Source organism: Stegostoma tigrinum, chromosome 6, assembly GCF_030684315.1.
Source record: "Stegostoma tigrinum isolate sSteTig4 chromosome 6, sSteTig4.hap1, whole genome shotgun sequence".
NCBI classification, from domain to species: domain Eukaryota; kingdom Metazoa; phylum Chordata; class Chondrichthyes; order Orectolobiformes; family Stegostomatidae; genus Stegostoma; species Stegostoma tigrinum.
This window is the reverse complement of record NC_081359.1, coordinates 70,195,603-70,221,012: the sequence shown is the minus strand read 5'-3', so window position 1 is coordinate 70,221,012 and position 25,410 is coordinate 70,195,603. Positions and strand designations below refer to the sequence as shown.

General features: G+C 40.8%; 1 protein-coding gene across 7 annotated transcripts in view; it reads left to right on the top strand.

Moving 5' to 3' along the window:
- Positions 1-25,410, top strand: part of LOC125453028 (solute carrier family 35 member F2-like) — a 55,366-nt gene that overhangs the window by 11,125 nt on the left and 18,831 nt on the right. For all 7 annotated transcript variants that reach the window (XM_048532048.2, XM_048532055.2, XM_048532053.2 and 4 more), the window contains exons 3-7: positions 2,306-2,481; positions 2,603-2,730; positions 9,975-10,134; positions 14,626-14,782; positions 16,692-16,744. In XM_048532048.2, the coding sequence (XP_048388005.1) occupies positions 2,306-2,481; positions 2,603-2,730; positions 9,975-10,134; positions 14,626-14,782; positions 16,692-16,744 (674 nt within the window). The remainder of the gene's footprint in view (positions 1-2,305; positions 2,482-2,602; positions 2,731-9,974; positions 10,135-14,625; positions 14,783-16,691; positions 16,745-25,410) is intronic.

The window sequence follows — 25,410 nt, the reverse complement described above, 5'->3', positions numbered from 1 at the left end:
CATTGGATAAGCAATGACGGTCAATGGTGTCCTCCTGATACAAAGCCTCCCTCTCTGCAGTACTAGATTGTACAAAGCACAGCAGGCAATCATGATATGAGAGATCCTGACTGGGGAATATTGAAGATTTCAGCACATCGATCTAGAAAGTTAAGCCTCAGCTTCAGCAGCTCAATGGCAAGCTCAATGGTTGGCCAGGTCGGCAAGTGACAGATACAGGACCTTTCATCTGCTTCATTCAAGTGCTTGTCACAGACACAAGTAGCCAAGTCTTCATTAAGTAGTTATTACCACCATTGACCCGTCACTGTAGGTGAATGGGGTAGTTGGTGGGGTATAGATTGGAACTATTCTGACACTAGCTGCTTTTTGTGGGCATTGTGGTTGCTTCCAGGACCCAGGCACACACCTAAAGGAGCTTCTTTCATTGGTTTGGTCGAGCATTAATGACCACTCAGTGCTGTCAATGACCTTGTACGTCGAGGAATTTAGCAATAGTCCCAAAGCTGCTAGATCCATCTGACTGACCTCTTGAGCAAGGCATTGATTACCTCTGATATTGAGAAATCTGCAATTTAGAAATCTGCTTTCTGATGTAACTCACCTTGTCCCTGAGTTGTTATGTGTCTCTCACTTTTATTTTCTGCATCTTGTTCCCTTTGAACTGTCCAATGGCACTAATTTAGTGCATAACATATGTCAATATTATGAAGTCATCTGTCAAAGGTCACACTGTGTCAATAGATATTGGGGATAGAGTTGAGACCACAATGAGATTTTCAAATGGTAGCACAGGGTCAAGGGACTGAATGGTCTACTCCAACTTCTAATGCACACATTCATCCTGAAATGACCAAAAATTCATAACCAAATTATGTATAAAGAAGACCAAAGTCCAGAGATTTGCTGTTTCTTTTAAATGTAGAAGAAACTTCCTTGAGAGGAGCAAAGTAACAGTGCATTGCAAAAATGTCTGATGTGCTCACTTTGAGGAGGGTGATGATGGAATGGTAATGGCACTGCAGTAGTAATCTATCACCAGGCTCAGATCTGAAGAAGGGTCATACCAGACTCGAAATATTAACTCTGTTCCTCCCTCCACAGAAAATGCCAAACCTGTTGAGTTCCTCTAGCATTCTCTGTGTCTGTTTAAGGTCTCCAGTGTCCACAGTATTTTTCTTTTAGCCCAAGGTAATATTCTGGGTACACGGGATTGAACCATAGCACATGGTGAAATTTGAATTCAATAAAAATCTGGAATAAGAAACTAGCTTAAAGGTGACCTTGTAAATGCTGTCAAATATTATAACAACATATCTGGTTCACCAATGTCCTCTTGGAAAGGACCATCTTTCATTCTGAAATTAAACTGGAATAACCATTTAAATACTGTGGCTACAAGAGCAGGTGAGAGAGTGGAAATCTTGCAACATGTAACTCACTCCATACACGCCAAAGGCTGTCCACCATCTAAGAGATACTAATCAATGGGGTTATGAACCACTTCCTATTTGCCTGGATGAGTGCAGCTCCAACAGCACTCGAGAAATTTGACACCATCCAGGATAAAACAGTCTATTTGATTTACATGATATGCACAAATATCACTCCTCCACCACCAATGTTCAGCAGCAGCAGTGTGTACTGTCTACAAATTGTGCCACAGAAGTTCACCAAAGTCCCTTAGACAGCTTCATCCAAATCTGTGATCAATATCATTTAGAAGGTCAAGAGAATTAGATACATGGGAATTTCACCACCTGTAGGTACCTGTCCAAGTCACTCATCATCCTGACGTGGAAATATATTCCATTCCTATGCTGCCGCTGGGTCAAAATCTTGGAACTCACTTAATAACAGAACTATGGGTGTACCTTCACTAAATGGATTACAGAAGGTAGCTCATCACCACATTCAGGGATAATTAGTGATGGGCATAAGGTGCTCTCTTAGCTAGTGAAACCCATAGCCCCTGAATGAATTAAAGCAAAATTCTGATCTGGTCTAGCCTACATGCAAATCTAAGTCTCAACAATGTGATTGACTCTCACTGCCCCCTGAACAATTAGGGATGTGCAATAAATGCTGGCCTATCCAGTGACATGCAAATTCCATGAACAAGTAAGTAAAAATAACTCCAATCAGAGAGACTATCAATACCTTTAAGCTTATTTAACTCTTTCTTTCAAATTGGGGGTATGATTTAACTTGCTTGAATTCATTCTCTTCCTTTCAATACTCAATTTTCAAGCATGCTCCAAAATGGCAATGTTAGTGTACTAATTTGAATTCTTGATCTTTTTAGGAACCTTTTAAAGATATTATTCCTTGGTCAGGGATTATCCATGTTATTGTGCGGAACTGCAATCAGCAGTCAATATTTGGCAGATGACTTTGCTGTGAACACCCCAGTACTTCAAAGTTTTATCAATTACCTTCTGTTGTGCCTGGTTTACGTGGGAATATTGGCGTTCAGACAGGGTATGTGGTGAACAAAAACAAAGATCTGTTTGAATTGTTTAGAATTACCTGAATAAACAGAATAACATGAACACAACAGTGGCCAAAACTGAAGTGCTAACTTGATTTTACTTTGAATTAGGTAATGACAATTTATTACAAATACTGAAGACAAAGTGGTGGAAATATCTTCTGGTGGGATTAATTGATGTTGAAGCAAATTACTTGGTAGTCAAAGCTTACCAATATACCACATTAACAAGTGTTCAGGTATGTGCTTAATCTTATGCACCTGATTAAGACAATTATATCCTAATGTTTTCCAATGAGTAGATGGGAAGAATTTAACAAATAACTAATTCTTACTCTTAACTTTGTAAGTTCTGTTCTAATTTTGAATTCAGGTCTGGTATGGTTCGATTCATCACAGCATCAATTTGCACCTCACCTAGCTGGACAACGTTTAGGTTTGACTCAAGGCAGCAGAAGGTTTCACTTGTAAAAGACATCATAACTAGGAATTTAAGACTTAGGAGCAGCTGTAGGCATTTGGTCCTTCAAGTCTACTCTGCCACTCAGCAAGAACATGGCTGATTTGGTTATAGTCTCAACTCTACTTTCCTGTCTATCCCCATTACCCTTGCCAAACAAGCTTCTATCCACTTCAGCATTGAATATATTCAATATCCATAGCCTCAATTCCTTTCTGGGGAAGAGAGTTCCACATACTAATAGTATACGGAGATAAAGAAACATCCTCATCTCCGTCTTAAATGGGAAATGTCTTATTCTTAAGCAATGGTCCTGGTCCCAGTCTCCCCTATAAGAGGAAATATGCCACAAGTATCCCTCGCTCAGGTGCTCCTAAGACTGTACATGTTTCAGACCAACTCATTGTTCTAAATTCCAGTCTTCAAAAGATAGGCCCTTTATCCTAGAAATGAGTTGTGAAAACCTTCTCAGAACTGTTTCTAATGCAAATATCATTTTTTAAATAAGGAAACTTAAACTTTTCACAGTACTCCAGACAAGGTTTCACCAATATTGCACGGCCATCCCATGCCAGCTCACTTCACTGATAGATTTGGTTCTCGGGATGAAAGTTGCTGTCATCATCCTATTTAAGTGTAGAATACCACAGGGTCTGCTTGGTTTAGTGTGGTCTACAGGAAAACTATTTTCTGGTCTAACTAGAAGTGTCTCTTGCAGTTAACAAGACAGTTTATTGCATAGTAGCAACTAGTTGCAATGATACGATAGACATTGATGCAGAGACTTTAAGGAGGACCACATGTTAGATCTCACTCCATTGAGATTTTAAGCTGATTTGTCCAAGAGTAAAAATGACATCATAATCGGTGGTGCTTATGGCAATCCTTGGCATGAACCATTTCAGACCCTTATGCAATGTCTCCCACAAACTTTTCTGCTCATTATTGATATTGAACATTTGTGTATATATTTACTTTTACTATCCCACCTTCCCAGCCCCTGTATTTTATTTTAAAATTCAGATGTTTTGGTAGCGCCACCATTCCCTGGAATACATTCCCTTCAGAATTGGAAGACTTGTAGTTTCTGGATGGAAAACCATTGTCCTTGATTTCCTTTCTAACAGTCTGAGGTCTGTAGGCGCCTGTAAACTAGAGGATCTTTGTTCTCCTGGATTTTGTAGAGAACATTTTCCTGCACAAAAGAGGCAACTTCTTCCTCACAATATTTTGAATCACTGACCATTGGTTGTTCAATCCCAGTGATGACTTCCATGGAGTTGTACGAATCACACCTACAAACTATGTCAGCTGGTTTTTAATTTTATTCTCAATCCACTCGTAAATTTGTGCTGGAGTATACGAACATTTTACTTCAACACATTGATTGCTTTGGCCGTTCTCATTTGATGTCAATGACGGTATTATTGGTGACACCAACATGTTCACTTCCTTAGTTCTGCTATTTGGCTTAGCATGATCTCTGTCAAACCCACTGAGGATTCTTCCTTGGAGGATTAGGAAGACAAAATATTTTGCTTTATCTTGTCTCTTCAGAGTCACCTCAGACATCTCATACCAGACTTGTAAGGAGAAAATTTACACTTGCTTCTGAAACCAGTCTCCTTTAAACTAGCCTAAAAGCTTTTAATCTTTGGAATTTCTAAACTAAAATTAATCCTTGATTATTCTTGACTAAAAACAAACTAATGGCCTTCAATGTTTACCCACTTATGATAAATTGCTGCAGTATAAACAACTTTCCAGTAACACCACAGAGGTCTATAGCCATTTGCTTGCTGAGCAATGCCAGATCTGGCCACAGTCCCACAAGGACTACCTTACCTTATTTGGTTTTAAGAGAAAACTCTCTAGAAAAGTAAGCAATTCTGATATGACACTGCTTTGAGATCCAAGTTCCAAAAATTATCTATATATATATGATTATTAGACAACAATCAAATATGGGAGATCTGATATAGTTTTTTTGTCCTCTTCTATTTTGGTCATTTGGAGTATTAGAATGTTACCCTGGATGAGATCAGCAAATGCATTCCTGAGCAGGGATTGTCTATGTAATTTTTCTCCTCAGTGTTTCTGGACCATATTGTGCACACATTGATAAATTAAACCAATAGCTAGAGTCATGAAAAGCTTCTAGCCCAGATGAAAGTTGTGCAGCCCAAATCTGCTAAAGCAAATTGTCCAGTCACACCTCACAGCCTTTTCCCTACACTCTTGTGAAGCTTTTCTCTTCAGGTGGTTATCCAGTTCCTTTTGAAAATCAGGATTGAATCTGCCTCCCCGACAATCTCAGACAGTGCTTGCCAGGTCCTAACTTTTCACTGCATTAAAAACAATGTTTTTTCTCTCATGTGGCTATTGTTTCTTTCGCCACTCACTTTTCACCATGTCCTCTGCTTCCTGATCCTGCAAATGGAAAAAAAATTTCCCCCATATGGAATCTGTTCCTAACAGGTTCAGTAGCTCCATCCAAACTCCTCAACCTTCACTTCTCTGAGGAGAGCAGCTCAGCTTCTCCAATCTACCCATGTAACTGAAATCCCTGGAACCATTTTCATAAATCTTTCTGCATCCTCTCTCATGGTTCCTAAAATGTGACACCCAGTAAAACTTCAATTGATGTCAAGCCATTGTTTTTTAAAAAGTTCATCTTAACTTCTTGGTTTCTGTATTGTGCGCATATTTATAAACTCAGGATGCTGTATGCCTTTTAAAACGCTTGCTCACTTGCCATGCCATCTTTAATTATTTGTGCATAGATACCCTATCCTCTCCCAGTTTCTCTGCTCCTATGATCCCTTTCAAGTTGAATCCTTTCTTTTTATATTGCCTCTCCTTTTCCTTGCTACCAAAACGTATCTCTTCAAACATGTCTGCATTAAATTCAATTTGCCTCCATCTGTCTTCCCATTCAACCTGTCTATGGTATCCATCACTCGCTTTCTCACAGTTCACAATACTTCCTTTTTTTGTCAACTGCCAATTTTGATATGCTGCCATTGTTAAACATGAATATACATCAGAAAAAAAGCCAGGCTCCTTGCACTGGTCTCTGCTGAACTACATTGTAAACATTTCACCAGTATGAAAAACAACACTCACCACTATTCATTGTCACCCTGTCAACTTTGTACTCACACTGACATTAGACTTTTCATTCCATTCAGCTTCAACTTTTCTGGCAACTCTATTGTGTGACAGTTAATTCAATACCTTTTCAAAGTCTATCAACTGCATTACTCCTCATCAACCCTCTCTATTACTCTTTAAAAATCTCATTCAAGATAGTTAAATTTGATTTGCCTTTAATCTTTGCTTGTGCTGGCTTGCCTTGATCAGTCCATGCTTATCCAAGTGTCTGTTAATGTTTTTCTTGGATTATTCTTTCTAAATTAGTTCTTTCCACGAAGATAGCTTACTCCTATAACTTTTTTGGACAATGATGTAATATTTTCAATTCTTCAATGCTCTGGCAACCTTCTAGTATCTATGGAGAAATATTGAAAATTATAGGCAGTACCCCAGCAATTTCATCTTACTTCCCTCAGGACCTTTAAATGCATCTCAATGATCTAGAAACTTTAAGTCTAGCCAGTTTTACTAACAATCCCTCTTTATCAACTTTAGTTTGTCCAGTGTCTCAATGGCCTCTCTTTCACTATGAATTCAGCAACATCTTGTTTCCTGATAAAGATAGACACAAGGCACTCATTTAGAGGCAAGATAGAACAGTAAAGCACCACAACAGGCCTTTGGCTCAACATTTTTTCGTTCCTCAGCTATGTCTGTTACCTACATGTAAGGATCTCCTTCTGGCCCCAAATATTCGCTTATTCTTTTTTGATATTTATATGCCAATTGAAGATTTTTAGATTCTCTTTTATATAAGCTGCCAGCCCTTTCTCATACTTTCCTCACTTCTTATATTAGAATTTCTCCACATCTCCTTTAAACCTTCTGTAGTCAACCTCGTCCTCATGCATTATCAACTTGACCTTGGTCACATGTGTCCTTTTTCTCTGCTTCATTTCATTCTTTCATTATTCAAAGAGGTCTGGTTTTGCTTGCCTCAACTTTCACTCTTGTGGAAATATATTTTAATTGCACTCAAACTATCTCTTCTTTAAACGCAGCCCACTACTGTGTCACAGTTTGCTTGCCAATCTTTGATTGTAGTTTGCCTGGGCTAGATCTATTGAAATTGACCCTCCTCTAATTCGATGTCTTTGCTTTAGAACATTCCTTGGCCCTTTTCTTCCTACATCTGCCGTATATTTATATACAGATATATGGGATGCAATGGTATACATTTATGGGCAGGTCAATGGGAAGATGATGGCCTAGTGGCATTATTGCTGGACTGTTAATCTGGATGACCCACATAATGTTCTGGTGACCTGGGTTCAAATTCAACCAGGTCAGATGGTGGAGTTTGAATTAAAAAAAAAACCCTGGAACTAAGAGACTAATGATGACCACAACTTTATTGTCAGGAAAAACCCACCTGGTTCACTATGTCCTTTACTTGCTCTGGCCTACATGTGACTCCAGACCCACAGCAATGTAATTGACTCGTAACTGCCCCCTCTGAGCCAATAGGCATAAGTAGTAAAGATGAGCCTAGCCAGTGATGCCCACATGCCTTGAGTGAATAATTTTAAAAAGTAGATTTTATGCATCAATTGCTTATGAAGCCAAGCCCCTGTAATTTGAGCTATCCACGCATTCAACTGCATATATTTTCTGGCTGAAGTTCTGGACCCAGACCCATCACTCTACTTTTATGTTTATTCTTTATTTGCTGCTTTTCTCCAAGAGCTCCAAATCCTTCTCTCTGTCAAAAAAATCTCCTTTCACTTGTCAACTCGCAGATTCTATCTTTCCTATTCCCTATACCAACCCTTCAAAACTCAACATTCCTGTCATCTTCTCACTGTTCTGTGTTGGACACCCCTTGGATAAACCTATACCTTCCTTTCAGGACTTTCTCAGAATCCCCTGAAGGGTACATCAAGGCACTTATGGAAGCTAATTGCGAGCAGCAACCTTAATTGTCTTATTCTACATTCTTATCAATCTTCTTGCCCTATGCACTAGATAGAGAATAGATTTTCTTCCTATTCAATCCCGCCCACAGCTGATCTCGGGGACATCTCCCTCCAAAATGTCCATTCATCGGTGTCTTTGACAATCATTCGCTAATGAGTAAGATTGCCCACCTTGGAAATTCTGTGTCACTAGCCACAGGTTCCATGGGTCATTGCATAGCTGCTGAGCCTGATCCTCAAACCACACATTTGACAGGTGTTTTCAGGAGGCGGATGGGGTGTAAGGCCTGGAAGGAGTTGGCATTCCTTCCTCTGGTTCCATTTCTGTACTTGCTCTTGCCGACAGGTGTCCTTGAAGAATTGAGACCCTTCATACTTTCCTTGTAGGAAGCCTTCAAGAGGGCTTTGAATCACTTCCTTGCCCTCCTCTTGTTGGAGTGCCTTCCTTGAGCTGGGTGAAGCAGATTTGATTTGGTAGTCAAACTCAGGAACCTGAAGCACATGGGCAATCCAGCGGAGTTGGTTTCGGATATTTGTGGCCTTGATGCCAGTGTTTTTGGCTGCTTCAAGAACATCAGAAATGATAATAATTGCCCTGAGCCTCATGTTCCTACACCAGTGGAAAGCCAAAACCACCAAATGATTCTGACCAGAAAAATGGCTCATGTTGGCCATATACCAGATGAATTTGATGGAAAACTAGTAAACATGCAACTCGCAGGAAAAGGTTGCCTGCAACAAAGATTAAAGCATGTTTAGTTTCTACACTGTTCTTTGAATTTGAATGATAGAAATCATGAAACAAGATGAAAAAATGTCGTACTTTCCAATTTGTGTAATCAATATTTCTTGCCGTTGGTTTAAACATAATTTTAATCTGACTCAATAAGTACTTGAAAGAATAAATGGGTAAAACAGATTAAAATACACTGGCCTGAAATTCAGCTGTGCCTACTTTTGAATGCCTACTTTAACAGTCATACTTGCTTTGGGAAGTACTAGGAGCTGGGATTTTGAACTTTGGTAGTTGTTACAATGCCAAATGTGCAGTGGTGGGAGTCCGCACAAGTTCAGGTCAGTGTTCACTTATATGATTGGGTAAGATCGCCCACATCTGATGATAGAATGTCCGGAACTCAAGTGTACTGGGGTAGGGTGACGATACTAAGAGGTCAGAACAGAATGACCTATGGATTTGCAGCATTGTTGGGAGCCTTGGAGTGTGCTCAGGTGTGGGGACAGTTCAGGGGTATGCAGTATTGTTAAGGAGTTGGGAACTTTATTAGAGGGATTTGGAGGTTCGGGCTGTGTGAAGTTGATCAGAGTGGGGAGAGGGCCTTGAGGATGGAGTTATGTGTAATGCCTGAGATCTTGGGATTAGGAACCAGGATTATTAAGATAAGTGGTAACTTTCCTTTCATTTGATGCTGCTTTAGCACTGGTTTTCTTGAGGCAACCACTGGTGCTAGCTGCCTCAGGCAGAAAACCTTTTTGGAATAGGGAGAAGAAGCGGGACGTTAGTAACTTTGTTTGTATATTTTCATGTTAGCCTCTGATATGGGTACAGGATGCCTTTGTTAGACGTGTACCAAAATTTGTTTCAGTGCATCCCACACTAAAATTGAGAGTGCATTGAATGTAATTTTGGACACACACCAGGGTCTCTAGTCCTCAAAACATGGTGCTACAGAACTGAATTTCTAGACTACTCATACTGTAGGTAAAATAAATGAATTATATGTTGAGATAATAAAATGTGAGGCTGGATGAACACAGCAGGCCAAGCCCTTGAAGGGTCTAGGCCCGAAACGTCAGCTTTTGTGCTCCTGAGATGCTGCTTGGCCTGCTGTGTTCACCCAGCCTCACATTTTATTATCTTGGATTCTCCAGCATCTGCAGTTCCCATTATCTCTGAATTATATGTTGAGATGTGTTTGTTGTACATTTTCAGCTCCTAGACTGTTTTATCATTCCTGTGGTGATGCTCCTATCATGGTTTATCTTGCGATCAAGATACAAAATCATCCACTTTGTGGCTGTTTTAATGTGCTTGCTGGGCGTTGGAATTATGGTTGGTGCGGATGTCCTAGCATCAAAACAACAAGGATCGGGTAAGACTTGGTGCTGGGAACCTGACTGGATTTGGAATTGTATGAAATATTTTTAAGACTCAGAGTGTTCAGAGTGTTGCATGAGCTTTAACAAAGCATAGGCAGAGAAAAGGACATTCAGCACAGAAACAATGTATAATGTACTTGATCATGAACTCTATTGAATTTAGTTACTCTCCTAATGAAACTGACACATTTTATTGCTAAACTCCAGAATGTCGACATTATTTTAACCGAGAGTAATTGCTTTCCAGCAGCTTTGGAGGAGAATTCATACATAATAGTACGTAGGAAAAGACTGTCCCATCAATTAAACCGGTCTCACACAACGATGATACCCTGTCAAACACAACAAATGAACTCCAGGCCATTCAAAAACAGATTAAAAGCTCAGGTCAATTTGGCAGAAGAAAATACTGGAAAATTCCTCTCAGACCAATGCAGGTGATCAAAATTTGTCCAGGCGGTTATTCTAGACATTAGCACCCGCTTTTTTACAAGAGGTGATTTCTACTCCGGTCAGAATTAGGTCCCATTAACACTTGAAAAAGTTCAGCAGCAACAGTTGGGATGCTGTTCGTGATCTCTGCATATCTCTTGGCAATTGACAGATGTCAACTTGATAAATCAGGCTGTGATGTCGAAAGTACAAAGGAGAATGGAAAGAGGAAATAGGAGGGGCAAAGGGATAAAATGAGAACAGATTGATGGCTAAAATAAAAAAGGGACTTTCATGCATATTAACATAAAGTTTTGTTATGGAACCCATGGGACCAAATAGGCACCAAAATAAATGTATTGGTGGGGGCAAAAGGCCTGTTTACCAAGGAAGAGAACTTTTCCAAAGATGCAGTAAATAGGTTTTCTAGGTTACTGAATGAGGTAAAACATAAAAGGATGTATGAAGAAGGCAGGCTGAATTCAAGATGGACACAGCATCCAGTCCAGGTGAGATGCATCCTAGCTGAGGGACGTAAGGTTGAAATTGCAGGGGTGTTGGCAATCGTATTCCAACCCATTTCAGATACGGGGGGTAATGACAGAGAATTGGAGGACTGAAATACTATCCCCTTGCTCAGGAGTGAGGCTGTCAACTAGTCATTGAAACATTAAGGGAAAATCTGACCAACATCTTTCTTGTCATCAGAAGTCTCATTTTTCATTCTCACTGTACTCTCTTAAACTTCTTGCTGTTGACTATTTTGTACAGGCACTGTGAAAATTTAACCCTAAATGAATGTAAGTGATTTTTCTTGAATGGTATGCTGTATCGAGTACAATCAGGCCAATTCTCATCCTTAACTTTACCTTGCTTTCTTAAGTTCTGATAAACAAATGGCCTGTTAGAATTAAGTAGCGAAAATTACCAAAGCAAAATTTGATATGTGGCTTCACAAAAACTAGAATAATATGTTCAGCCTACAGACAACACTGAGCATTTTGAAGGAATACTAAGAGACCAAATATAAATCTTTGGCCATAATTGACATTCTCTGTGCAAGCACAGGAATTTCAAGGACTGCAGCCTGATTTTTCCTTTCTGCAGAATTAAAAGAAGCGTACTTTGAATAGTGATGAAGCTGCATCTGTTGAAATATTGTATAGCTTGCTGAATGAGAACTGTTGATAAGATGCACTAATGAAGAACTGGTCTGCTCAGCATTTCAAATTCACCTTTCTTTTGGAAAGCAGTCTCCAAAGGAGATAGTGATAATTGAGAATGCCACTAGCACCTTGCAATATTCAAAGAAGCAGATGAATAAAAGGCATCTGAAAATATAAGAAACTAAAGTTATTCAATTTTCCCTATCGTGCGCTTATGCATATGAGCGCCCAAAAATGTTTCGATTCAAACTGTTTCAGAGATAGTCGGAACTGTAGTTGCTGGAGAATTTGAGATAACAAGGTGTAGAGCTGGATGAACACAGCAGGCCAAGCAGCATCAGAGGCGCAGGAAAGCTGACGTTTCGGGCCTAGACCCTCTCTCCATTCAAACTGTGATTGATTGCCAACAACTGCATGCAAATTATTCAAGTAAAAGAATGTTGGTACAAGAGTTTAAAATTTGGGAGTCATCTGATAACGTATATAAGGTCTTTGAAGGTCTGCTAGTGACCAACGTGGAGCTCCTCTATATCTGCTATAGATATCTTTATATCTATAGCTGCTGTTTGCAATTGGAATCCACCGACAGCATGGCTTTGCTGTAGAATTCTACAGCGATAGCAAAAGTTTCCGGAACAAAATGTCTTCTGCTCAAGGGAATAATATCTCACCATAGACTGCAGCACTTGTGAATGCTTATGCCTGCTAAGACACACATAGCACCACTTTCAGCCCATTTCTTAACTGCCAGAACATGTACCAGAAAGTGAGCAGGATGAGACAATGAACACAGCAACAGGCATGCAGCAACCATTTTAAACATTGCCTCAAGGCCAGCATAAAGAAATACAGGGATAGCTTAATCCAAAATGACTTGAACCTCAACTAATCTAACAAGGAAATGGATAACAAAAGCACAAGGTTATGCAAGAGGGTGCATAGATCACACTGTCAAACACTCGAATAAACATACATTTTAAATTTATAGCCTGAGATATGTTCTATCAATAATATATCTAGACAGTTCATTTTTAACATTGCAGAGAAGAAATCTGAAAATTTCCACCTATGGTAGTTGCAGTAGAAAGGAGGACAATATTGATGACAGAGTTTGCAGTCTTTGCATTGTGTACCTGTGCAAACAGCATAGTTTTAGAGTTGGCTCTTGGAATTAGGTGAATATGGCTTCTTCAAAATTTGTGTGACATCTAAAGGGTCCTTCCAGTGTCCTATCTGTCCTGGCATATGATCATCTCTCCTCCTTCATTTCTTTCTCGTCTCTGATGGAAGTGTTATGTAGCATATAGCTTCCACCAATTACAATGAATAATTTAATAGGACTACACTAAAAGAAGATTGTGAAACTGACAGGCATTTAAAGCTCAGTTTAAAGCATCAATATTTGCTTTTACTATCACATGATTTTGGCCATACCAGAACTGAGTTTATGCTCTGTTTTTGAATTTTACAAGTGTTATTAACCAGGGTTGCAGAGGTCAATGTTAATATCTTTGGAAACATTCTTCCAATCAGTCTTCTTCAAATATGCCAATGAGAAGACTCTAGATTGATATCTAACCTAACAGTGTTTGGGCTTGCTGATTTAGAAAAACTTATGGAGTTTTGATTAAAGTCCTGAATATAGGAATTGGGAAGTCATGTTGAGATTGTATAGGACATTGGTGAAGCGTCTTCTGGAGTATCGTGTCCAGTTTTGGTCATCCATTTATAGGAAGAATATTATTAAGCTAAGAGAGTTTAGAAGAGATTTAGCAGGATGTTGCAAGGTCTGGGTGGTTTAAATTATAAAGAAAGGTTGGATAGGCTGGGATTTTTTTCACTGGGGCATTGGAGGCTGAGAGATGCCTGATAGAAGTTTATAAAATCATGATGGGTATCAATAGGGTTACTGGTAGGTGTATTTCCCCTAGGATGGAGGATTTCAAGACTAGGGAATACATTTTTAAAGTGAGAGGAGAGAATTTTTTGAGGGGCAAGTTTTTTAGACAGAGGTTCGTTCACATATGGAATGAACTTCCTGAGGAAGTGGTGGATGTGGGCATAATTACAATGTTTAAAAGACATTTTGGATATGTACATGCATGGGAAAGGTTTGGAGGGATATGGCCAAGAGCAGGCAGGTGGGAATAGTTTAGTTCAGGATTATGCTTGGCAAGGACTGACTGGACCGAAGGGTCTGTTTCTGTGCTACATAACTCTATGACTCTGTGGAAGAATTAGACTTCATTTAAGCTGATAGGCTATTCAAATTGAACAGGTTTTGGGAGTATTAGGGACATAGGTATAGGTTAGCATAGAAATTGTAGTGCAGTGGTAGTGTTCATAGCTTTGAGCTAAGAGACATGGGTTCATGTCCCACCTGCCAATGAGATGTGCAATGACACCTCTGAACAAGTAGATTAGAAAATACCTCAAACTAGTTTCAGTTGTTGGGAAAATAAGTGTTTGGCCTCTGCAGTAAACTGTCACACAATGCTGGGATTACGGCACTTGTCAGCCACTGTTTCAGAAACCCAGGGCCTAAAATTACCACTTAGCAAATCAGGTGTAGTCCATCCAGAGTTAATGTATCTTTATTTTTATTATGTATTTCCCTACCACACTTTAGGAAATACTAGTTTTCTTTCCAGTCTCTCTAGCAGAGCAATGAATATCTCTATAAATCTCAATATCACTTCTGACTAGAATATAGACCAGCTACTTTTTAAAAATGTTGCTTGACTGACCATGGATTGATTAGTTTCCATGGAGATTTATCCCAAATGCCAACATGCATTTAAACATTTTTGTTACTCAAATAAAGAATGCTGTTCTATTTTGTTATAAAATGCAGTATTATTGATGATCTTGGTTTTTTTCAAATAGGTAGCAACAAGTTGCTGGGAGACTTTCTGGTCCTGGGTGGTGCCGCTCTTTATGGAGTTTCTAATGTTTGTGAGGAATTTGTCGTGAAAAACTTTAGCCGTGAGGAGTTCCTGGGAATGCTTGGCTTATTTGGAACCTTCTTTAGTGGTATACAGTTGTAAGGAATGACATCGTTTTTCTAAATTGTGTCTCATATTAACTGTGTTTTAATGTAATTGGTACAACAGGAAGCTGAGTTCATTGGCACAATTTTGGTTCATACTTAGCTCCTTTTCAATCAATATTTTCCATGTAGAACACTAAAAATACCACCCATGACATTATTCTACCAGCAACAGATGAAATGAAAAGAAAAATTAGTTAATTAAAAATGTATCTTGATTTGACTGTAGGATGTCATAATCTTAAGATTATATTATTCCTCTAGCGTCCAACATTTGTTTATCATTTTTCATAGAATCCCTACAGTGTGGGAACAGACCATTCAGCCTATTGAGTGCACACCCCCCCTCCAAAGAGTATCCCACACCCCCCTACTCCAACCCTGTAATCCCACATTAACCATGGCTAATCCACCTAGCTTCCACATTCCCAGACACTATGGGCAACTTAGCATGGCCAATCCACTTAACCTGCACATCTTTGGGTTGTGGGAAGAAACCGGGGAACTCAGAGGAAACCCACACAGGTGCAGGGAGAACGCACAAACTCGACGCAGACAGTCACTCGAGGGTGAGAATTGAATCCTTGGTCTCTGGTATTGTAAGGCAGCAGTGCTAACCACTGAACCATTGTGCTGCCCAATTTATCATTAAGCTAAAGCTTGTTTCCTCAGGAGAATTATGGAATCTTGTACAACAAGTTATAAATCACTATCAAGCAAGCTGCCCATGTGTCAGGCTGAGCCCAAATAAATTTATTTCAATTCAAGCAAGTTTTTAAAAATAATTCAGAAGCGTCCTGGTCAAGAACTACACTTGGGAACAACTTAAAATCTAACTTTTAGTTTTAAGTTAACCTGAAAAATAAGCCTAACTGAATATTGTTGATTGAGCTACTAATAATATAATCAAATTGGAGAGGGTGCATAAAAAATTTATCAGGAGAGGCTGGACAGGCTGAGAGTCCTTTGCTGGAATGTAGGAGGTTGAGGGGTGACCTTACTGAGGTTTATAAAATTGTGAGGGCCATAGATAAGGTGAAACCTGGAGGGCGTAGTTTTAAGGTGAGAGGGGAAAATCTAACAGGCACTTCAGGAGCAACTTTTTCATACAGAAGATGGCTCATCTATGAAATGAACTGCCAGAGGAAGTGGTTGATGCAGGCGCAGTTACAACATTTAAAAGACATTTGGACAAGTACATGAATAGGAAAGGTTTAGAGGAATATGGGCCAAACACCGGTAAAAGGGATTAGTTTAGTTTGGGAAACCTGGTCAGCATAACCAAGTTGGACTGAAGGCTCTGTTTTCATGCTGTATGGCTGAATGGCACTATGGGTTGCTCATGTTGACTGTGAATGCCACTCTTACTATCACCTTCATTGTGGCAGCTGAGCCTAATCAATGAAAATATACAAGTATTAATACAAATTTTCAATATGCTTGTAATTTACTTGTGTTGCCACATAACAGCCAGTGAAATATCAGGCATATATTGAGCAATGGAGAACAATGTGTGATTAAGATCATAAATCACAAGAGAATCACTTAACTAACTTATACCTTTACAATCTATAGTCATTCAGATTGATTCTACTGACTTAGGTTTGAGTTATTTAATGGTGTTATTGAAAAATATTCTGAATGATGTAGGTGATTGAGTAATGTGATATTGTAATGTAATGTGATAATGTAATTGAGATATGTGATGTCAGACATGAAGTTATATGGCATTATTATTTTCGTTTGAAGAATAAAAATCAATAGGCAAGATATATTTTAAAAGGCATATGAGAGGGAAACGGGGCTGAAATAAAAAGATTGTTTTGTGAAAAAATTATGAATGACCTTGTATGCTTAATACTTATTATTTTTAGATCATGTTTTTCATTTTCTTATGTTATAGAAGTATTCTGGAACATAATGCAATTGCAAACATTAATTGGAGCTGGCAAGTCGGTAAGCATCTATACAACAACAACAACTTTCTGTTGTTCCGTTAACACAGTCAAATGTTTCAAGGCATTTAGCAAAAGCTTTTTTTTTCACATTCATTTACAGAAGGAGATATCAGATAGATGCCCAAGTGTTTGGTCAAAGACTTACATTTTAAGAAGGATCCTAAAATTAGAAGACTCGGGAGGGAAGTCTGGAACTTAAAGCTGTTGAAAGTAGAATTGGAGTGATTAAAATTGTAAGTGTGCAGTAAGCCAGGAATGTAAAGTCAGAGGTGAGTTTCATAGATGGGAAGAGGAGATGCCATGGAGGAATTTGAAAACAAAGACAACGATTTTAAAATAAGACTTGGCATGAATTAGGACTCAGGTAGTTAATATTTGGATGATCACAAATTTAAGCAGATGCATCAGGCATCAAAGTTGAACAATGTTGCAGAGGTGAAAATAAGCAGTCTGGGTGATATGTGGGTCAGAGGCTCATCTTACGGTCAAATACCATAGCAAGGTTGTAAATGGTCTGTCTTAGCTTCAGACAATTACATTGAATGGACCAAAGGAAGATGAGCAAAGTCAATTGCTTTGGTGTTTCCAATAATTAATTGGAGGAAATTTCTGTTCATCCAGATGGTGGTTAAACAGTGTGACATATCAGAGACAGTTGAGGATCTGAGAGAGGTTGGAATGAGGTTGTACTGGGCATCACCAGTACAGACATGATATCGTGTTTTGAGATGATATGAGCAATGAACAACATATAGGCCTGTAGGTAGCCTTCAAATACTTCACACTGGAGGAGATAATTGAAGCTTAGCCAATGAGTTTCTGCACGTTATTTGAAAACAAAAAGCATATTAGCTCTTGATGTTTGTCCTCACTGATGAATAGCACAAAAGTTAAAGGAGAGCCCTACTCTACATTTAATTTTTGGCCTCAGTAGTTTTCTCACCAAGAAAAGCTTTTGCCCTGAGTTAAGAGTGTGTCCCTGCCAAGAGATCATTGTGGCTCTAAGAATTGTTAGGTTTGAGGCTTTTTCATTGCTTGAGCTGATTTCTTTGAGTTCCTGGAGCAGTAATTATGGTTTTTATAAGGTTTAGCTTTACTTTTAGAACTTTTAAACAAAAATTAAAAACAATGACACTTTAAAACAGGAGGAAAGAGAGAGAGAAGAAGAGCCTTGGGAGAAACCACATGAGAGGATGGCTCTAGCGTTCATCAAAAAACCAAGCAGTGAACTTTCACAGTTGACTGACTGTGAAAGTACAGCATCTCTGGAATTTAGAGTTCAGTCTAAGAAAGACAAACAAACAGTAAAATGTCACAGTTGGCCTTGACGAGACCTTATTCTTGGAGCTAATGACAGCCAGGAGTGTCAGCAGCTAAGTGCTTGTTTTAAAGACATATAGAACTTATAAATCTCAAAGTTTTTTTCATAAATCTATAATAGGGAGTAGGGTGAAGGTTTTATTTTTATGTTTTGCTGGGATCTGTCATGATTCATTTTTAAAAATATAAAACATAGGTAGTAAGTTATACTAGAGCACTGATTTTACAGCAGTAAGACTCTGCTATTTTCTGGGTTTGTAGATTAAGGTGTGGAGATGTCCTTTAGTAAAACAATGTTCTCTTCCTGTCTGATGTGGGAGATTAGAGAGAATTTCAATGTTTCTGCTGATTACGTCTGCAGGATGTGTGTTTGTGTGTGAATCCTATTGGATTACATGCGTTGGCAGGAGCAGCAATTAGAGGCGATGAGGATTTTACAGGGGCTAGGAGGTGTGATGGATGACAGATTCAGGAAGGTAAAAAACCACAAATACAGTAAGGTAGATGGGTTACCTTTAGGAAAAGGTAGGAGAGGTGGGCAGGTAGTGCAGAAGTGTCCTGTGGCTATCCCCATCTCTAACAGGTATGCTATTTTAGAAAATATAGGGGGTGATGGGCTTACAGGGAAACATAGCACTGGCAGTCAAGTTTCTGGTTCTGTACTGTACTGTACTGAGGGGTATGACAGGTTCCAAGCGATCAATGGTAGTAGGGAGCTCTCGAGCCAGGGACTCAGATAGATATTTCTGACATCATAGAATCATAAAATCCCTACAGTGTGGAATCAGGCCCTTCGGCCCAACAAGTCCACGCTGTCCCTTGAAGCATCCCACCCAGACCCATTCCCCTATAACCCACAAACCCCTGAACACTCAGGGCAATTTAGCATGGCTGATCCATCTAGCCTGCACATCTTTTGGACCATGGGAGGAAACCGGAGCACCCGGAAGAAACCCACACAGACACGGAGAGGATGTGCAAACTCCACACAGATAGTCGCCCGAGGCTGGAATCAAACCCAGGTCCCTGGTGCTGTGAGGCTGCAGTGCTAACCACTGAGCCACCGTGCCGCCCCAAATGTATCATATAACATGACATCAGGATGGTGTGTTGCCTCCCTAGTGCCATGGTCAAGGATGTCTTAGAAAAGGTGCAGAATATTCTCCAAAGGGGAGAGTGACCAACAGAAGGTCATTGAATGTGTTGGTACCAATGACACAGGAAGAGAAAGGACAAGGTTCTGAAGGGAGAATGTAGGAAATTAGGCAGGAGGTTATAAACTAGGTCCTCAAACGTAGTAAAATCTGGATTCTCCTAGTGTCACATGCTAGTGAGAGTAGGAATAAGTGGATTTTGTGGCTGAGGATCCAGTGCAGGGGGCAGAGATCCGCATTTTTGGATCATTGGAAACTCTTCTGGATTAGAAGTGACCTGTATAAGGATTGTGCCGGCATTGGAAGGGCATCAACATCCTGGTGGGGAGATTTGCTAGTGCTACTTTGGAGGCTTTAAATTGGTAAGGGGGGGACCCAAAGAGATAGTGAGAAAAGAGATTAGCCTGATATGGTATGATCAAGAATAGGAACCAGTCAAACAGTCAAGGCAGACAAGAACAAGGCAGAGAATGAGGTAAGGCTGATCAATTAAATTGCATTTATTTCAATGCTGGAGGCATAAGGCAGAACTCATGGTGTGGTTGGGAGAATGGGATAATCATGGCTATTACAGAAACATGGCTCAGGGAAGAGAAGGACTGGCAGCTTGATGTTGCAAGATGTTGATGCCATAGGAAGGGTAGAATTGGGGGGGGGGGGCAAGAGAGGAGGGGGAGTGGTGTTTTTGGTTGGAGATAACATTTTGGCTATACTTAGGGAGGATATTCCTGCGAAATTTCCAGCGAAGTGATTTGGGTGGAACTGAGAAATAAGAAAGGGATGGTTACTTTATTGGGATTGTAATATTGGCCCCCCAGTAGTCAGTGGGAAACTGAGAAAAAAAATTTCTAAGGAGATCTCAGATGTTTGTAACATTGATACGTTTGTAGTGGTAGGGAATTTTAACTTACCAAAGTCTGGGAATACCATAGTGATAAGGGCTAGGATGGCGAGGAATTTTTAAATTATGTACAAAAATATTTACTTATTCAGAACGTGGATGTACTGACTTGAGAAGTTGCAAAACCTGAACTTCTTTCGGGAAATAAGGCAGGTATCAGTGGGGGAGCACTTTGGGGCAAGTGAACAAGTTTATTTTTTATTCTTTATTTTTTAAGTCTTGGGAATTTAGAATAATGGGAATGGAGGTCAGGGCAGTTGAATGTTCCTCCTGCAGAATGTGGGAGGTAAGGGTCACCACTAGTGTCCCTGCTGACTACATCTGCGGGAAGTGCACCCAACTCCAGCTCCTTGAAAGCCGTGTTAGGGAACTGGAGCTGGAGCTGGATGAACTTCGGATCATTCGGGAGGCAGAGGGGGTTATTGAGAGGAGTTACAGGGAGGTAGTCACTCCTCAAGTACAGGAAAAAGGCAGATGGGTTACGGTCAGGGGATGGAAAGGGAACCGACAGGCAGTGCAGGGATCCCCTGTGGCCATTCCCCTCAACAATAAGTATACCGTTTTGGATACTGTTGGGGGGGGGACAACTTACCAGGGGAAAGCAGTGGGGCACAGGTCTCTGGCACAGAGTCTGTCCCTGCTGCTCAGAAAGGAAGGGGGAAGAGGAGCAGAGCATTAGTCATTGGGGACTCCATAGTTAGGGGGACAGATAGGAGGTTCTGTGGGGACGAGAGAGACTCACGGTTGGTGTGTTGCCTCCCAGGTGCCAGGGTGTGTGATGTCTCTGATTGTGTTTTTGGGATCCTTAAGGGGGAGGGGGAGCAGCCCCAAGTCATGGTCCACATTGGCACCAACGACATAGGTAAGAAGAGAGGGGGGGATTTAAGGCAGAAATTCAGGGAGCTAGGATGGAAGCTGAGAGCTAGGACGAACAGAGTTGTTGTCTCTGGTTTGTTGCCCGTGCCACGTGCTTGTGAGGCGAGGAATAGAGAGAGGAGTTGAACATGTGGCTACAGGGATGGTGCAGGAGGCAGGGTTTTGGATTCTTGGATAACTGGGGTTCTTTCTGGGGTAGGTGGGACCTCTACAAGCAAGATAGTCTTCACCTGAACCTGAGGGGTACCAATATCCTGGGGGGGAAATTTGCTAAGGTTATTCGGGTGGGTTTAAACTAATTCAGCAGGGGGATGGGCACCAAAATTGTAGTTCGAATATAGAAAAGGTTGAGAGTACAGTGGTCCGAAATAAAGTTTCAGGTACGCGAGATGGCACCGGCAAGCAAGAAGTTGGTTTGAAGTGTGTCTACTTCAATGCCAGGAGCATCCGGAATAAGGTGGGTGAACTTGCAGCATGGGTTAGTACCTGGGACTTCGATGTTGTGGCCATTTCGGAGACATGGATAGAGCAGGGACAGGAATGGTTGTTGCAGGTTCCGGGATTTAGATGTTTCAGTAAGAACAGAGAAGATGGTAAAAGGGACGGAGGTGTGGCACTGTTGGTCAAGGACAGTATGACAGTTGCAGAAAGGATGTTTGGGGACTCGTCAACTGAGATAGTATGGGCTGAGGTTAGAAACAGGAAAGGAGAGGTCACCCTGTTGGGAGTTTTCTATAGGCCTCCAAATAGTTCCAGAGATGTAGAGGAAAGGATAGCAAAGATGATTCTCGATAGGAGTGAGAGAGACAGGGTAGTTGTCATGGGGGACTTCAACTTTCCAAATATTGACTGGGAACACTATAGTTCGAGTACTATAGATGGGTCAGTTTTTGTCCAGTGTGTGCAGAAGGGCTTCCTGACACAGTATGTGGATAGGCCAACAAGGGGCGAAGCCACATTAGCTTTGTTACTGGGTAATGAGCCAGGCCAGGTGTTTAATTTGGAAGTAGGTAAGCACTTTGGTGATAGTGATCACAATTCTGTTATGTTTACTTTAGTGATGGAAAGGGATAGGTGTATACCACTGGGCAAGAGTTATAGCTGGGGGAAAGGCAATTACGATGAGATTAGGCAAGATTTAGGGAGCATAGGATGGGGAAGGAAACTGCAGGGGATGGGCACAGTAGAAATGTGGAGCTTATTCAAGGAAAAGCTCCTGTGTGTCCTAGATAAGTATGTACCTGTCAGGCAGGGAGGAAGCTGTAGAGTGCGGGAGCCGTGGTTTATGAAGGAGGTGGAATTTCTGGTCAAGAGGAAGAAGAAGGCTTATGTTAGGATGAGATGTGAAGGCTCAGTTAGGGCACTTGAGGGCTATGAGGTAGCCAGGAAAGACCTAAAGAGAGAGCTCAGAAGAGCCAGGAGGAGACATGAGAAGTTGTTGGCGGATAGGATTAGGGTAAACCCTAAGGCTTTCTATAGGTATTTAAGGAATAAAAGAATGACGAAAGTAAGATTAGGCCCAATCAAGGATAGTAGTGGTAAGTTGTGTGTGGAGTTAGATGAGATAGGGGAAGTGCTAAATGAATATTTTTCAACAGTATTCACTCTAGAAAACGACAATGTTGTCGAGGAGAATACTGAGATACAGGCTACTAGACTAGGTGGGATTGAGGTTCACAGGGAAGAGGTATTAGAAATCCTACAGAGGGTGAAGATAGATAAGTCCCCTGGGCTGGATGGGATTTATCCTCGGATCCTCTGGGAAGCCAGGGAGGAGATTGCCGAGCCCTTGGCATTGATCTTTAACTCGTCATTGTCTACAGGAATAGTGCCAGATGACTGGAGGATAGCAAATGTGGTTCCACTGTTCAAGAAGGGGAGTAGAGACAACCCTGGTAATTATAGACCAGTGAGCCTTACCTCAGTTGTTGGTAAAGTGTTGGAAAAGGTTATAAGGGACAGGATTTATAATCATCTAGAAAAGAATAAATTGATTAGGGATAGTCAGCACGGTTTTGTGAAGGGAAGGTCATGCCTCACAAACCTTATTGAGTTCTTTGAGAAGGTGACCAAACAGGTAGATGAGAGTAAACCGGTTGATGTGGTGTATATGGATTTCAGCAAGGCGTTCGATAAGGTTCCCCACAATAGGCTATTGTACAAAATGCGGAGGAATGGAATTGTGGGAGATATAGCAGTTTGTATCGGAAATTGGCTTGCTGAAAGAAGACAGAGGGTGGTAGTTGATGGGAAATGTTCATCCTGGAGACCAGTTACTAGTGGTGTACCGCAAGGGTCGGTGTTGGGTCCACTGCTGTTTGTCATTTTTATAAATGACCTGGATGAGGGCGTAGAAGGATGGGTTAGTAAATTTGCAGACGACACTAAGGTTGGTGGAGTTGTGGATAGTGACGAAGGATACTGTAGGTTGCAGAGAGACATAGATAAGCTGCAGAGCTGGGCTGAGAGGTGGCAAATGGAGTTTAATGCAGACAAGTGTGAGGTAATGCACTTTGGTAGGAGTAACCAGAAGGCAAAGTACAGGGCTAATGGTAAGATTCTTAGTAGTGTAGATGAGCAGAGAGATCTCGGTGTCCATGTACACAGATCCTTGAAAGTTGCCACCCAGGTTGACAGGGCTGTTAAGAAGGCATACAGTGTTTTAGCTTTTTTTAATAGAGGAATCGAGTTCTGGAACCAAGGGGTTATGGTGAAGCTGTACAGAACTCTGGTGCGGCCGCACTTGGAGTATTGTGTACAGTCTGGTCACCACATTATAAGAAGGATGTGGAAGCTTTTGAAAGGGTGCAGAGGACATGTACTAGGATGTTGCCTGGTATGGAGGGGAGGTCTTACGAGGAAAGGCTGAGGGACTTGAGGCTGTTTTCATTAGAGAGAAGAAGGTTGAGAGGTGACTTAATTGAAACATATAAAATAATCAGTGGGTTAGATAGGATGGATAGGGAGAGCCTTTTTCCTAGATGGTGACAGAGAGCACGAGGGGGCATAGCTTTAAATTGAGGGGTTAAAGATATAGGACAGATGTCAGAGGTAGTTTCTTTACTCAGAGTAGTAAGGGAATGGAACTCTTTGCCTGCAACGGTAGTAGATTCGCCACCTTTAGGTACATTAAAGTCGTCATTGGACAAGCATATGGACGTGCATGGAATAGTGTAGGTTAGATGGGCTTGAGATCGGTGTGACAGGTCGGCACAACATCGAGGGCCGAAGGCCCTGGTCTGTGCTGTAATGTTCTATGTTCTATGTTCTATAAATGTATTATTTTTAAAATAGTGATGGAAAAGGATAGATCTGATCTAAAAGTTAAAGTTCTAAATTGGAGTAAGGACAATTTTGATGGTATTAGGCAACAACTTTCAGAAGTTGATTGGGAGGCTATTCACAGGTAAAGAGATGGTTGGAAAATTGGGGGCCTTTACAATGAGATAACAACAGCCCAGAGACAGTATGTTCCTGTTAGTGTGAAAGGCAAGGCTGGTAGGTGAAGGGAATGTTGAATGACTAGAGAAATTGAGGCTCTGGTCAAGGAAAAGAAGGAGACATATGGCAGGTATGGACAGCAGAACTCAAGTGAATTCCTTGAGGGCTTTAAGAGCAAGGAGGGAAATCAGGAGGGCACAACAGGGATATGAAATAGCTTTGGCAATTATTGTCAAGGAGAATCCAAAGCGTTTCCATAAGAATGCAAAAGCGTAACAAGGGAGAGAACAGGGTCCCTTAAAGATCAACAAGGCCATCTATGTTTGGAACTGCAACAAATTGTGAGATACTAAACAAGTATTTCACATCAGTATTTATTGTGGAGAAGCATATTGAAGCTGGAGAACTTGGAAAAGCAAATACAGTAGTAATATCTTGGATGGTGTCGCCATGACACCGGAAGTAGTGCTGAACATCTTAAAATGTGTAAAGATGGATAAATCCCTGGGACCTGATCAGGTGTGTCCTAGAACTTTGGGGGAAGCTAGGCAAATGATTGCTGGGTCCTTTGCTGAGATATTTGAGTCATCGATAGCCACAAGTGTGGTGTTGGAAGACTGGAAGGTGGCTAATGTGGTGACATTATTGAAGAAAGATGGTAAAGAAAAGCCAGGGAACTCTAGACCGGTAAGCCTGACATCAATGGTTGGGAATTTGTTGCAGGGGATTCTAAGGGACAAGATTTACATGTATTTGGAAAGGCAAGGACTGATTGGGGATGGTCGACATGGCTTTGTGAGCGGGAAATCGTGTCTTATTAACTTGATTGAAATTTTTGAAGAAGCTATAAGAAGATTGGTGAAAGCAAAATGGTGGATTTTGTCAGTATGGCCTTCAGCAAGGCATTCAACAAGGCTCTGCATTGTAGATCGGCTAGTGAGATTAGATCCCATGGGATCCAAGGAGACCTAG